We start from the raw sequence: 14,238 nt of genomic DNA on the forward strand, positions 1-14,238 counted from the left end.
GTTCTGTGTACACGTGATAAGAATGTTTGTGCTACTGTTGTTGGATGGAATGTTCTATATATGTTTGTTAGGTTCATTTGGATTAAAGTATATTTCCAATCCTGTGTCCTCATTGATTTGTTTTGATGATAGTTCCATTCTTGATTCTAAGTGAGGTATTAAAGTCTCCTACTCTTGTTACATTGTTGTCTATTTTACTCTTTTGTTCTGTTTGTGTTTGCTTAATATATTTAAGTGCTCTGATGTTGACTGAGTATATCTTTACAATTGTTGAATAAACTTTATGCTACTTTCTCCCTCCTACTCCTTCTGGGACTCCAGTAATTCATAGATAGTATCTTTTAATGGTATTCCGTAATTCACATAGATTTTCTCTTTCTTTTTAATTTTTTTTCTTTTTGCTCTCCTGACAGTATGATTTTAAATAAGTCTTATAATTCACCAATTCTCTCATTTGTTTGGTTGAGTCTGTTTTTGAAGTTGTTTATTGAATTCTTCAGAGCTGTCATTGTTCTCATAAATTAGGGTTTTTAAAAATAGTTTTGATTTCTTTGTTGAACTTTAATTTGTTCACATTTGTCTGTTTCACTCACTTTTTTTTCAGATTTTTTCTTGTTCTTTGGAACACATTCCTTTATCTTCTAATTTTGTTTAACTTTCTCTGTCTTTATGAAAATTAGGTGAAACAGATTCCTATCCCAGTCTTGAGGCATCCCTGTGAATTCTGCATGTGCCCAGTGGCTTTGGTGGGAGAGCTGGATCTGAGGTGAGCATGGGCTACATCTTCTCCTGGTGTGTGCTGGCAGCTGCCACCTTGGTGTGAGGTATGGCTGGAGTTGGAAGGACTAGAGTGAGAGCATTTCTCCTATTCTCACTGGCTGTTACCATCCTACTGGGGGTAGGTTTGGGGCCCAGGGGGCTGTAAGAGGAGCCCCAACTGAGTTGGGTTTCTGCTGGGTGTGATGGTTATCTCCACCTTGGATACCTTGGATTGTTGCGATGGGTCCTTGCCAAGGCCTGAGGGCTTGGGGCTGCTCTTCTGTGCTGGTTTCACTCTTTTTCCAGTGTCCATGGAGGCTGGATTGGAGCTGGAGTGTTTGTGCCATGCCACTGAGCTGCTTTCACTCCCTTCCTGAAAGTGGTTTCCTCCCTGGAGCTAGTTTTGCTCCTCCCAAGGTGTTTTGTAGACAAAACACCCAGGCAGTTTTCTGTCTGCAGCCTCTGCATTTTGACAGGAAGACTGCTCTCTCTTTAAGAGTGAAGTCTTGGTTTCTTACAGCCCTCCTGTAAGCCCCACTGTTTTCCAAACCAGCTAAGGGGGTTTATCTTCCCATTGTCAGATTTCAGGACTGGGGTGCCTGATGTATGGCTGGAACATCTCACTCCCAAGCATTTTTCCTAATATTTACTTAATTATTTCTCTCCCATCTACTGCTTTAATCCAACTACCAGTCCTATTGTTTGTATTTAGTTTTATGTGTTTTTTCTCTAAATCGTATATTTTCTTACATATTTTTTTGCAGTTTCTTCTTTTTGCTTTTGGTTCGCTTTAAGGTATTCTAAGATATTTGCTTACTCAGACTGATAATTCAGTTATCAATAGTAACAATTCAATTATCAATTTCTTTGTTGTATAATTTAGTTTTAGGAAACCAATTTTGAAAATTTTATTGCACATAAACGATACTACTGATCAAAGTACGTAGCTGAATTTAATAGAACATTTAATTATTAGGAAGCGTATCTTCTAGATATTCAGCTTGGTCTTTTTGCATTTGCCTTAGCATTTGCTAGGAGTCGTGATTTTAAATTCTCTGCCTGTGGGTTTACAATTTTTCTTAAAAGCTTGGAGCATCTGAGATTCTTCACATATTCAACAAACTATCTTCTATTTTTTGGGAGGCGGGGGGTGAGTGGGTAGATGGGCTATACCTTTTCCCATATGTCAGATCCTGTCTGACTTTTGTCTTTAAAGAATATCTCAAAAATATTTTCCTGTGATGGTCCTCACAAATTCTACTTTTAAATTGATGTTAACTGAGGAAGTTTTTAAAAATAGTTTTCTGGACATGATTTCTCAAAATTCTGATACAAGATATCTGCAGTGGAGTCATGTTTGTGATTTTTAAAGTATAAGTATTCTGATGTGTACCAAAGCTGAAAAACAGTCTTTCTAGCAAATAGGACCAGGTGCATCAAATGTGCCTATACTTGGGAAAACTTGTAACATCGAGATATTTTTTTAAAACATCTGTTTAAGAAAAATTTTCAATATGTTTGTTAAGACACAATTTATACAGATATGAATTTTTAATATTTTTATAAATTTAATTTAAATTTAGTACCATATATTTATTTTATTTCTTATGATAGCTACATAGTAAAAAGTTACGTCTTTGGGGATAATTTTGAGACGAGGCAAAACCAAGAGGTAATTTAGAACAGAGGCTCTTCTAAGTCCTATATGGAAAGTATGAAGTACAAAAATAGCTATGTTTATCCTCTTCTTTGATGGTACAATGAGACAAGAAGCCTCATCATTGCCCCTTTCATGTCTTTGTTCCTCAAAGTATAAATAAAAGGATTAAGCATAGGAGTCACCAAGCTGTAGAATAGGGACATGAGTTTGTTCTTATCCTGGGAGTTAGCAGCAGAAGGTTGCACATACATGCTAATTACTGGCCCATAGAAGAGAGATACAACAATAATACGAGAACTACATGTGTTAAAGGTCTTCTTCTTTCCCTCTGAGGACTGAATTCTGAGCACTATGGCTATGATGAACCCATAGGAGACAAGAATAAGTGACAAGGGAACGAGGGAATAGAATGTTCCCACAATGGAGAGCATAGCTACATTGAATGTGGTATCAGTACCTGACATCTTGATCATCACTGGGACCTCACACAGGAAATCATCTACCTTGTTGTTGCCACAAAGTGGCAGCTGGATGGTGAGGGATGACTGAAGCAAGGAGTTGACCAAACCACTTAGCCATGCCATGACCACTAGGAAGATACAGAGTTGCTGATGCATGATGACTGGGTACCTCAAAGGCTTGCAGATGGCCATGTAATGATCCATGGACATCACAGCTAAGAGGATGCATTCGGTGGCCCCCCAAAAGTGAAACATATAAAACTGAGTCACACAGCCTCCGTAGCTGATAGACTTATCTGGGCCCCAGAGGTTTAGCAGCAGTTGAGGGATGGTGGTTGTGGTAAAACAAAGGTCCAGGAAGGAGAGGTTGGAAAGGAAGAAGTACATAGGGCTGTCAAGATTCGGATCTACTCTGGATACCACTATAATTGAGATATTTCCTACTAGTGTGCAGATGTAAGCAGCAAGCACTATTATGAAGAGTGGCATTTCCAACCAGGGATGGTCAGAGAAGCCCAAGAGAATGAAAACCTTTGGAGTACTTACATTTCTTGCATTCATGACTGTCGTTGCTCTTGTTCATGGACTTAAGTCAAAATGAAGATGTATATTTCAGTATTAAATATTCTTGATGGTCAACTTATTCAGTTAAATAAAGTGAGTTATGAAGGGATTTTCTCTGTGATGTAACTCCAGTGATGTGAATTGATACTTGCAAGATGAAAACATGAATCAAAATGCCCCAAATTATTATTTTGTAGTACATCTAAAAGAAGATGAACAAATCTCTATATTTTACCTAGAGAATGTAATATAGAAAATTTTTATAGAATAATGATTAAGTAAAGGGATACCACAGTTTTTCTTATATTTGAGAAAATAATGAAATGGAAGAATGTTTCCCCAAACCCACCCGTGCTGACTTACCACATGTGTTCATTTCTTTCATCCTTAGTCTGCTAAACCTTATTATTCTCTGGTTGAATTTCTGAGTTTATTTAGGTAAGTTCAGAACTCTAGCTGGATTGGTCTGCTTCATATAGAAACAGCAAGAGAGAGTGCTTTTCCTTAGTCCTGTATCTCAAATCATAAAATGACTTTTGCAAAGATAAAACTTGTCATAGAAGAAAACACATGGTTAAAATGATTCCCAGTCAATGAAGACCTGCTGTATAGCACAGGGAAGCCTACCCAATATTCTGTGATAAGCTTTATGAGAAAAGAATCTGAAAATGAATGGATGTGTGTATGTGTATAACCAAGTCACTTTGTTGTACAGCAGAAATGATCACAACAATCTTTCTGTACCATGAGGATTAATTAGTCCAATATGTGTGGCTACCCTTTTGCAAGTGTAGTACTTTATGTTGGGTTAGTTATTTTCATTGAGTACAGTGTCCAGGTTGATTTATGCATCTGTATCTTCTAATTAATTTTTCTTTAGGTTGTATCCAAATATTAACATTGTACTTATCTCTGCCAAAAGAAGTCTTGTAAAGATTGCATTTTCTTCCCTTTCATTTCCCCAAATTATTCTTATCACTCTTATCACAAAGTGCATGAGGTTGTGCAAAATGGTAAAGTCGATTAAGCTGAACAGATCGCTCCCACTCACATACAATACCTTCTTTAAATCAGTGTTGATATTCCATGGTAGTATTTCCCTTTCTTGCAAAAATTGACACTGATCTTTTTTTTTCCATCAGAATGAAATGTTAATTGGAGGTAAATATTGAATATTCTCTCTGTGTTCAGTGTCTTCTTATCATAAGTCCTTAATATTATTCATTTGATTTGAAGGATCCTAAATATGTTCAGATGTGGAAACCTATTTTATTCTAAAATAATTGTTAAGGAAGTGTTCTTACTCTTTATAGAGCTGTGGGACATTTTTTCCATTGAGATAATAAACCTCAGTGGAAATTCTTGTCAAGAAACACTAGAAATTCCCTAGAGGGTATAATACTGCTAGGTTCCTTCTTGCCCAGTACAATGAAATGATAAATTTTGGCATTTTTCCTGTTGTGGAAAATTAGCTCAGGACTAAAAGAATCCCAGAAAAGCTAACCTACTTCAATAATTTCATAGACTATTTACTTGGATTTCAGGGAAAATTCGAGACAATTATTTTTGGTGTCAAGATACAATTTTCTTTTATTTATACTTTTTCTTGGGATATTATTTCCTGATATAATACATGTTGAGTAATTTTAATTTTACATAGAGAAAGAAGGAGCAGTCACCTTCCAATATGACTTTTAAGGAACTAAAAGTTTCTTGTTTTCAAATATTTTTCCTCCAATAGCCTAGCATAGTATAGATTGACCTAACACTGACTATGTTAAAGTTCCACAAATGATTTTTTTTTGTCTTTTTGCCATTTCTTGGGCCGCTCCCAAGGCATATGGGAGGTTCCCAGGCTAGGGGTCTAATTGGAGCTGTAGCCACTGGCCTACGCCAGAGCCACAGCAACGCGAGATTCGAGTCGCATCTGCGACCTACACCACAGCTCACAGCAACGCTGGATCCGTAACCCACTGAGCAAGGGCAGGAATCGAACCTGCAACCTCATGATTCCTAGTCTGATTCGTTAACCACTGCGCCACGACGGGAACTCCTCGCAAATGATTTAAATAATAAAAAATTGTATCAAGAAGAAATCAGTTTACAGAGTTTCATTAATTTATTCAATCAATAAATATTTTCAAATGCCCACTACACGTAACTTTCTCCATTGCTTCAAATATTAACATTGAAAAATTACAAAAATTTGCTGTAATGACATTTATTTGTAATAGAGAAATAAGAGATTGGTGCTTATTCTCAGTGTCTCAGTAAACTTGGATACAGAATGATTGAAATGTTAGTGAAATAATGCACAATGGGCAATATGATTTATTATTTTTAAAAAATTACATAACTTTCAGGTGTACAACATTGTAATTCATCATCTGTATACACTAGCAAGTGATCACCATCACAAGTCTAGTTGCCATCACGACCCCTTTTAGCTGTTTCACCCATGCCCCCAAACCCTTCCCCTCTGGTAACCCTAATTTGTTTGTATCTGTGAGTTTATTTTTGTTTGTTTTTTGTTTGTTTTTTAGATTCCACATATGAGTGATATCTTACAGTATTTGGAAACCCCTGTGCTTCCAGTACCTGAATATCTGTTTCTTTCTTCAGGTTCAGGGAGGTTTCAGCCCTAATTTCATCAAATACATTTGACACCTTTCTCTATCTCTTCTTTTTCTGGGATTCCTGTATCGCGAATGGTAGTGTGCTTGACATTGTCCCAGAATTCTCTTAAACCATTCTTATTTAAAACAACGACAACAAAAAATGTTTTTGATGTCTGATTGGCTGATTTCTATTATTCTATTTTTTGGATTGCTTATATATTCTTCTGTATCATTTAATCTGTTGTTAATTCCCCCTAGTGAACTGAATTCTTCATTTCAGTTACTGTATTCTTCAGCTCGGACTATTTCTTTATTATATTTTCTAGTTCTTTGGTGAAAGTCTGTGTTCTTATATTGTACCCCCTACCTAGCTTAGTTAACATTTTTGTTACTATTGCCTTGAACTTTTTATCTGGTAAATTATTTACCCCTGTTTCATTGGAGTTTTTCAGGGATTGTTTCTCATTCTTTCATTTAAAACATATTCTTCTGCCTTCTCATTTTGTTTAACTCTCTCTGTCTCTATGAAATTATGTGAAACTGTTCCCTATCCTAGTCTTGAAGGCTGTGACTTTAACTCACACTGATTAACAAAGCTGGTCACAGACCGTGACTTAGTTCAACAGGAGGGAAAATTTAATCCTACCCTATTCCTAGAAGGTATGAGAAACCAAATATCTGTGGTCAGCCTTCAAGATTACCACTGTCTGCCTTTTAGTCACAAAATATTTCATTTATTCTTCCTCCACAGAAAATACATCTGTCTCCTTCTGAGAAGAGACATATACACATTTTTCATCCATTAATAAGATGCAGTTCAAAGTTCAGGGTCTCTGCTTGGCTAATAAACCTGTGAATTAAATAGACAAGTTATCTGTCCTCCACATGCCCCAAAATTCAATCAGTAGAACTGGAAGAAGATGGCCAATAAAGAACCCCCATTGGGAAAGAGAAAACTTTAGAGATACATAGAAGACAAAGTTATCCAGAAATTCTGAAAACCATGAGCAGTTGTGAAGAGTTCCAACTCTGAGCTGTGAAATATTCCCATGGTCTACTCATTGAAGTAGGTCCCCAGCTACTTTATACCAGTTATTCCTCATACTATTGGTTTTTATTTTTTTGTAGGTCCGTTAACCTCAATGTCTATATCTGAAAAGAGCAATAATGAATATGTTTGCTTTTTCAACTTCCTTCCTACTTAACAAAGATTGGTGTCCAAGGGTTATTTTAAATCTCAAGGCTTAAGAGTCATCTTTATTTGGTAGTATAACTTTCTCTAAAATTTAGCATATAATCTATTTGATCTAAGTCTGCTTTGAGTTCCAGTGGCCACATCCACAGTATTTGTAAAGACACGACTCTCTTTATGTTTCTATATGTAGATTTCTTGGAACTGTAATCCTTTGGTGAAATAGGCTTATTCTCTTTTCACTTTTCCCTTATTCTTTTTTCCTTTAACTATTTATCCAAGTAAAAGCATATATTAGGAGGTATTTTAATCCACTCAAAGTTCAATAGCAGGTACATTTTTAATGTTCTTAAATAAAAATTCTAATCACTAGATATTACATTTTAATTCACCTCTCTTTCTCAAACAATGTCTTCAATTTTATATATTACTATCTGGAACTAAGAATTTTTTTCTTCCTTTCTGATCCATCAAGTGCATGAATTTTTAGAATCTCATTATTTTGTTTCCACTTGAAGACAGCTATTTAATCTGTGTTTTAAAGAATTCAGGTATAAAATGTTGGCAAGAATGTGGGGAAAAGGGAACCCTTATTTACTATTGGTGGGAATATAAATTGCTGCAGCCACTGTGAAAAGTAATATGGATATTTCTCAAAAAAACTAAAAATAAAACTATCATATGACCTAGCAATTCCACTCTTGGGTATGTATCTGAAAAAAAAAATAATCAAAAAACCAAAACTACTAATTTGAAAAGATATATGCACACAATAGTCATAGCAGCATTATTTATAATTGCCAAGGTATTTAAGCAACCTAAGTGTCCATCAGTAGATGTATGGATAAAGAAGATGTGATGTATATGTGCAATAGAATGCTATTCAGAAAAGAATGAAATTTAGCCATTTTCATCAACATGGATGGACTTGGAGGGCATTATACTAAAGGAAGTAAGTCATAGAGAAAAAGACAAACACTGTATGATATCACTTACATGTGGAACCTAAAAAATACAACAAATTGTGACTATAACAAAAAAGAAGCAGACTCACAGATGTAGAGAACAAATGAGTAGTTCCCAGTGAGGAGAGCAAAGGAGGAGAGAGCAATATATGGGTAGGGGAAAAATGGGTTATTATGGGATTTTATGAAATCATGTGTGTGAAACTTTTGAAAATTGTAAAGCACTATAGAATTTAAAGAACCTTAAATAAAAAAGAATCTAGGTATGTTATCAAGATATAATGCACATAAAAAAGAAATTATAACCCTCCATTGACAGAAAAGATGAATAAACTAATATGCCAACAGTGGTAAACTTTAAATATAGTAAATTTAAGGATGAATCTTTTCCATAAAACTGTTTGCTTTTTCTAAAATATAAGTCTCATATTATTATCTTACATAAATATGTCTCATATTATTATATGTCTCTTATTATCTTTATAATTACATAAATAATGTATTTATGTAACTTTTAAAAGAGAAAGGATTATTAATAACTATATGTGACAATCACTAGATTTTCATTTTTACAGGGAAATACAATTTCCTTAGCTTTTGAGAATTTAAGTATATATCCCACCATGGAATTTCATATGACCACCATTCCTAGCCCTAGAGAGTTTCACATCTCTGAAAATTCTTTTAACAGAATAAATGAAAATTTGCATATTAGCTAAAATTATCCATAGTTTTGACAATTGATGTTTTAATTTTCTGCCTCCAAAACTAAGTGCTGTGAATGTTTTGGTGAGAAAAACCAAACTTTGTTCCATGCTCTTTTTTTTTTTTTACTTTTTTTAATTACTCAAATGAACTTATCACATCTGTAGTTGTATAATGATCATAACAATCCAATTTCACAGGATTTCCACCCCGCAACCCAAGCACATCCCCCCATCCCCCAAACTGTCTCCTCCGGAGACTGTAAGTTTTTCAATGTCTGTGAGTCAGCATCTGTTCTGCAAAGAAGTTCAATCTGTCCTTTTTTCAGATTCCACATGTCAGTGAAAGCATTTGATGTTGGTGTCTCATTGTATGGCTGACTTCACTTAGCATGATAATTTCTAGGTCCATCCATGTTGCTACAAATGCCGGTATTTCGTTCCTTTGAATGGCTGAGTCATATTCCATTGTGTATATGTACCACATCTTCTGGATCCACTCCTCTGTCGATGGACATTTAGGTTGTTTCCATGTCTTGGCTATTGAAAATAGTGCTTCAGTGAACATCGGAGTACATGTATCTTTGCGAATTGTGGTTTTCTCTGGATAGATGGCCAGGAGTGGGATTGCTGGATCAAATGGGAGTTCTAGTTTTAGTTTTCTGAGGACTCTCCATACCGTTTTCCACAGTGGTTGCACCAATTTACAATCCCACCAACAGTGTACTAGGGTTCCTTTTTCTCCATACCCTCTCCAGCACTTACTGTTTGTAGACTTTTTGATGAATTTACAGTCTAGTAGGAGGTAAAGGCACTTATCAAATGATCACTTAAAAGTAGAAGTGCCACAAATGAGAGGTACATAATGAACAAGTAAATTTGTGGGTATTTCACTGAATCAGAGAGAGACCACAAAAATTTTTTCTAATGAGGCCTGAGCCATTAGTAATTAGGTAAATATGGATGGGAAGAGTATTCCAGGTAGAAGGATCAGTATGTGCAAAGGTTCTATGCTTTAAGGAAATATGGTAAGTGCAAAAGACAGAGAGAGCGACGAGCAAGCTGTATGGGAGTTCCTTTGTGGCACAGCAGGTTTAGGATCCAGCGTTTTCAGTGCAGCAGCTTGGGTTGCTGCTGTGGAATAGGTTTCATCCCTGGCCCCAGAACTTCCACATGCCATGGATGTGGCCAGAAAAAAGAAGAGAGCTGTATTGCTAGTAAGTGAGTATTTGTTTTTAACTAGTGAACAATAGAATGCCACTGATAATCTCAGTACAGGTGAAGAGAATGGGATGATTGTATTTGCAGTGAAATGATCACTGGCTATATTTTTAAAAAGTGTATTTCAAAGAGTTGGCAGGAGTGCATAATGATAGGTAGGTTAATAATTTGGTAAGCTTATGGGTAAAACGTGATGGTACCAGAAATGTGAAGATAGAAAGGAATGGAGAGATGGGAGGTACAAAAGAGGAATGATTGATATGTTTTGGAAATGGCTTTGATTTAAAAAACTAAGGAGTGAATGGCATAAGATATAGTTCAGGGTTTCTGATTTGCAAATGTAGACAGAAGGTGAATCCATTTGTTAAAATAGTGAAAAGAGCTTTGTGGTGAAGGGTGAGCAGGTGTTTAGCTTTTGATGGTGTTGAGTTTGAAATGTCTATCATATTCAGAAAGAGATGGCAATGGTAGAAACAGGTTTGGAAATTTAAAAAAGGCACTTACACTAGAGATATAATTGATATTCATTTGTTTTTTGTGTCTTGAATCTCTTACTGCTTATTACATGTCTCATTTAGTAAACACATGATTATTATATAAGAGCTGTATTCTGCACTTAGGTTTTTAGTTACTTTATACTGATGCTGGTACTTTCTGTACTCTAACATTTCTGCTTTCATTAGTGGATAAAGTCTAGACTTTTCAGTTATCATCTCCAGGCTCTTTTTATATGTGTCTTGTACTCTCTTTCTTAACCATTTTTAATTACTTGTAATTTATAAAATGCTTTGTAACCCTTTCTCTGTTGCCTAAAATGTTGTCCCATCTATGTCCTTATATTACTAACTGCAACTAATCATTTAAATGTCTGAATTTAAGGGTCATTTCCTCTGGGAATTAGAATATTTTTTTCAGGAGTTCTTGTCATGGCTCAGTGGTTAACAAACCTGACTAATATCCATGAGGACTTGGGTTCAATCCTTAGCCTTGCTCGGTGGGTTAAGGATCGAGTGTTGAGTGAGCTGTGGTGTAGGTCACAGAAGTGGCTCAGAGCTGGTATTGCTGGAGCTCTGATATAGGCCGATATGACCCCAAACCTGGGAACCTCCATATGTCATGGGTATGGCCCTAAAAGGACAAAAAAATTTTTTTTTCAGTATAATAACTGCGATTATTTTCCCTCTGGTCTAGTACTATCTAGTGTTAAAAATATCAATAAATATTTATTTAGAGGTTACCCCAAAGAAGAATGAATTTATTCAGTTAAATATTAGAAAAAAGTATTCCAGTGAACATTTCTATAAAAAACATCATCATTTATGGGCTATCACGTGTGTTTGGTTGGTGCAGAACTTGGAACAAATAAGGATTTGGGACAAATAAATATTGGAAAATGAAAGAAAAGGGGAAAATGCTATCCGTGGAGAATGATGGGATGAATTGAAAACAGAGTTGGAAATAAAACTCAATTGATATTTTAAATTTCTAGTATGAGATACACACACTTAGCTAGTTTAAAGCCAGCTAGATTTGACATAAACTGCATACTTGAAACTGTTCTGGAAGGTGTATATGATGGAATTATAAAGGGATGGGAGGATGTAAAGTGACTGAGGACTGGGGTGATTATGGGAAAATTTTGGCTTGGGATCGCTGGTCATTTAATCATAAAGATGGGGAAATTCCTAACTAAGGTGGTAGACAAAATGGTTCTCCAACAAATAGTACATAAGTGGGAAGGTAAACCATCTAAGTGTCTTGGACAGTCTGACATTGATAGGAAGAAATTTTACCAAGGAACAAAGGAACAAAGTACATGGAGGAAACTTCTGGAAAGCAAAGGAGCTTTTAACTTAGAAAAGATATCTTTCCATACAAATTTTAGAATGTTTTGTTCTAAAGAATGTCATTGGTAATATGATAGGGATTGCCTTGAATCTGTAGATTGCCTCAGACAGTATTGTCACTTTGACTACATTGATTCTTCCAATCTAAGAGCCTGGTATATTTTTCCATCAATTTGTTTCTTCTTTGATTTCTTTCATCAGTGTCTTATAGTTTTCAGAGTAAGGGTCTTTTGTCTCTTTAGGAAGGCTTATTTCTAGCTATTTTATTCTTTTTGGTGCAATGGTAAATGGGATTGTTCCCCTAATTTCTCTTTCTGATCTTTCATTGTTAGTATATAGAAATGCAATCTATTTCTGTGTATTGGGCATGTATCCAGACAAAAATTTCATTGGAAAACATACATGCACCCATATATTCATCACAGCACTATTCACAATAGTCAAGACATGGAAACAACCTAAATGGATGAATGGATTAGGAAGATGTGGTACATATAAACAATGGAATATTACTCAACCATAAAAGGACCAAATAATGCCATTTACAGCAACATGGATGGAACTAGACACTCTCATACTAAGTGAAGTAAGTCAGAAAGAGAAAGACAGACACCATATCACGTATATGTGGAGTCTAAAATATGGCACAAGTGATCCACCTACAAAACAGAAAAGATCATGGGCATGTAGGACAGACTCGTGTTTGCTGGGGGGAGGGAGGGAGTGGGATGGACCGAGAATTTGGGGTTAGTAGATGAAAACTCTTGCATTTGGAGTGGACAGGCAATGAGATCCTGCTGTATAGCACAGGGAACTATATATCTAATCACCTGTAAAGGAATATGGTGGAGGATAATGTGAGAAAAAGAGTGTATACATATGTATTACTGGGTCACTTTGGTGTACAACAGAAATTAACAGAACATTGTAAATAAATCATAATAAATTTTTTTTAGCAAAAGAAAAGATGTCTTCAGCATTGCTTCCTGAAGCAAGTTTTATAAGTTTTGGCTGAATTCAATAAAATCATAAGAGCCTGAAAAAATGAAAAATCAATTAAAAGACTATTATCATTTTCAAGGATAAGAACAGATTCAGAAGATTGTTGTCACAATGGAACACTTATTTCTTATAGAAAATGTTAATAATTCCAGCCTCTTGAAGGCCTCTTTCATATCTTTATTTCTAAGGCTATAGATGAGAGGGTTCAACATGGGTGTGAATATCCCATAGAAAAGGGAAACTATTTTTCCCCAGTCCTTAGAAGTGGAAGAAGGTGGTTGTAGATACATGTATATGCTTGTTCCAAAAAAGAGAGAGACCACAACCATGTGAGACCCACACGTTCCAAAAGCTTTTCACCGTCCTTCGGCTGACCTGATTCTCAATACTGCTTGAGCTATGAAGCCATAGGAGATGAGGATCAATGTCACTGGAATTAGCAGAATTAACACACTGAAGAAAAAGAGCTCGGAGACAATAGGCTTTGTGTCAGCACATGACAACTTGAGAAGGGCAGGAACCTCACAGAAAAAGTGGTCCACTTCCTGATGACCACAGAGAGGCATGTTAAGGGTCAAGGAGGACTGCAACACTGAGTTGCTGAAGCCAGTGAGCCAGGAGAAGGCTGTCATCTTGAAGCAGAACCAGGGGTTCATGATGACTACGTAGCGGAGGGGTCTGCAAATGGCCACATATCTGTCAAAGGACGTAACAGCCAGGAGGAGACACTCCGTAGCACCCAGAGCCAGGAAGATGATGAGCTGGGCCACACAGCCACCATAACTGATGGTCTTTTTGTTCTGACAAATGTTTTTCAACATATGAGGGACGGTGCTCGTGGTGTAACAGAGATCTAATATGGAGAGGTTTGTGAGAAAGAAATACATGGGAGTGTGAAGCTTGGGATCCAGAATGCACACCATCATGATGGACACATTGCCAAAGATGGTGGTTGCGTATGATGCTAATAGGAGCACCAAAAGGGGCGTTTGTAGCCAGGGCTTGTCTGAGAAGCCAAGTAGTATGAACTCTTTTGAGGAGCTCTCTTTTGCCCGATTCATGACGACTCACTAACTTTTCATTCCTGAAAGCATAAAACGGGAAAATTGTCAGTCGGAAATTATCGGATACTCTTATTGTAATCAAATAAATGATTCCATAGTAAATATAATTTATAGTAAATTAAGTGGAGCCCTTGTAAAAATACAACATACTTATCATATGGTTAGAAAGTAGGTCTTCTGG

At 36.1% G+C, this 14,238-nt stretch overlaps 1 protein-coding gene, 1 long non-coding RNA gene and 1 pseudogene across 2 annotated transcripts in view; 1 reads left to right on the forward strand and 2 right to left on the reverse strand.

The window, feature by feature from the left end:
• The window catches only part of LOC110257996 (uncharacterized), an 819,260-nt gene that overhangs the window by 380,304 nt on the left and 424,718 nt on the right, over positions 1-14,238 (forward strand). Inside the window, exon 7 of the long non-coding RNA XR_014809830.1 lies at positions 681-766. This is a non-coding gene — a long non-coding RNA (uncharacterized LOC110257996). The remainder of the gene's footprint in view (positions 1-680; positions 767-14,238) is intronic.
• LOC100156511 (olfactory receptor 2B11-like) lies at positions 2,497-3,441 on the reverse strand. The gene has a single exon (XM_001928364.4). The coding sequence runs from the start codon at positions 3,439-3,441 to the stop codon at positions 2,497-2,499; it is 945 nt and encodes a 314-aa protein (XP_001928399.2).
• Positions 13,086-14,054, reverse strand: LOC110257978 (putative olfactory receptor 2B3; annotated as a pseudogene).

This window comes from Sus scrofa, chromosome 7 (genome assembly GCF_054392235.1).
Source record: "Sus scrofa isolate SSC_HxYL_T2T_F1_AM1 chromosome 7, Sscrofa_HxYL_maternal_Yorkshire_Landrace_v2.0, whole genome shotgun sequence".
Classification (NCBI taxonomy): Eukaryota; Metazoa; Chordata; class Mammalia; order Artiodactyla; family Suidae; genus Sus; species Sus scrofa.

Excerpts from the sequence above, each read along its gene's own strand:
- LOC100156511 (XM_001928364.4), bottom strand. The coding sequence starts at position 3,441 with ATGAATGCAAGAAATGTAAGTACTCCAAAGGTTTTCATTCTCTTGGGC.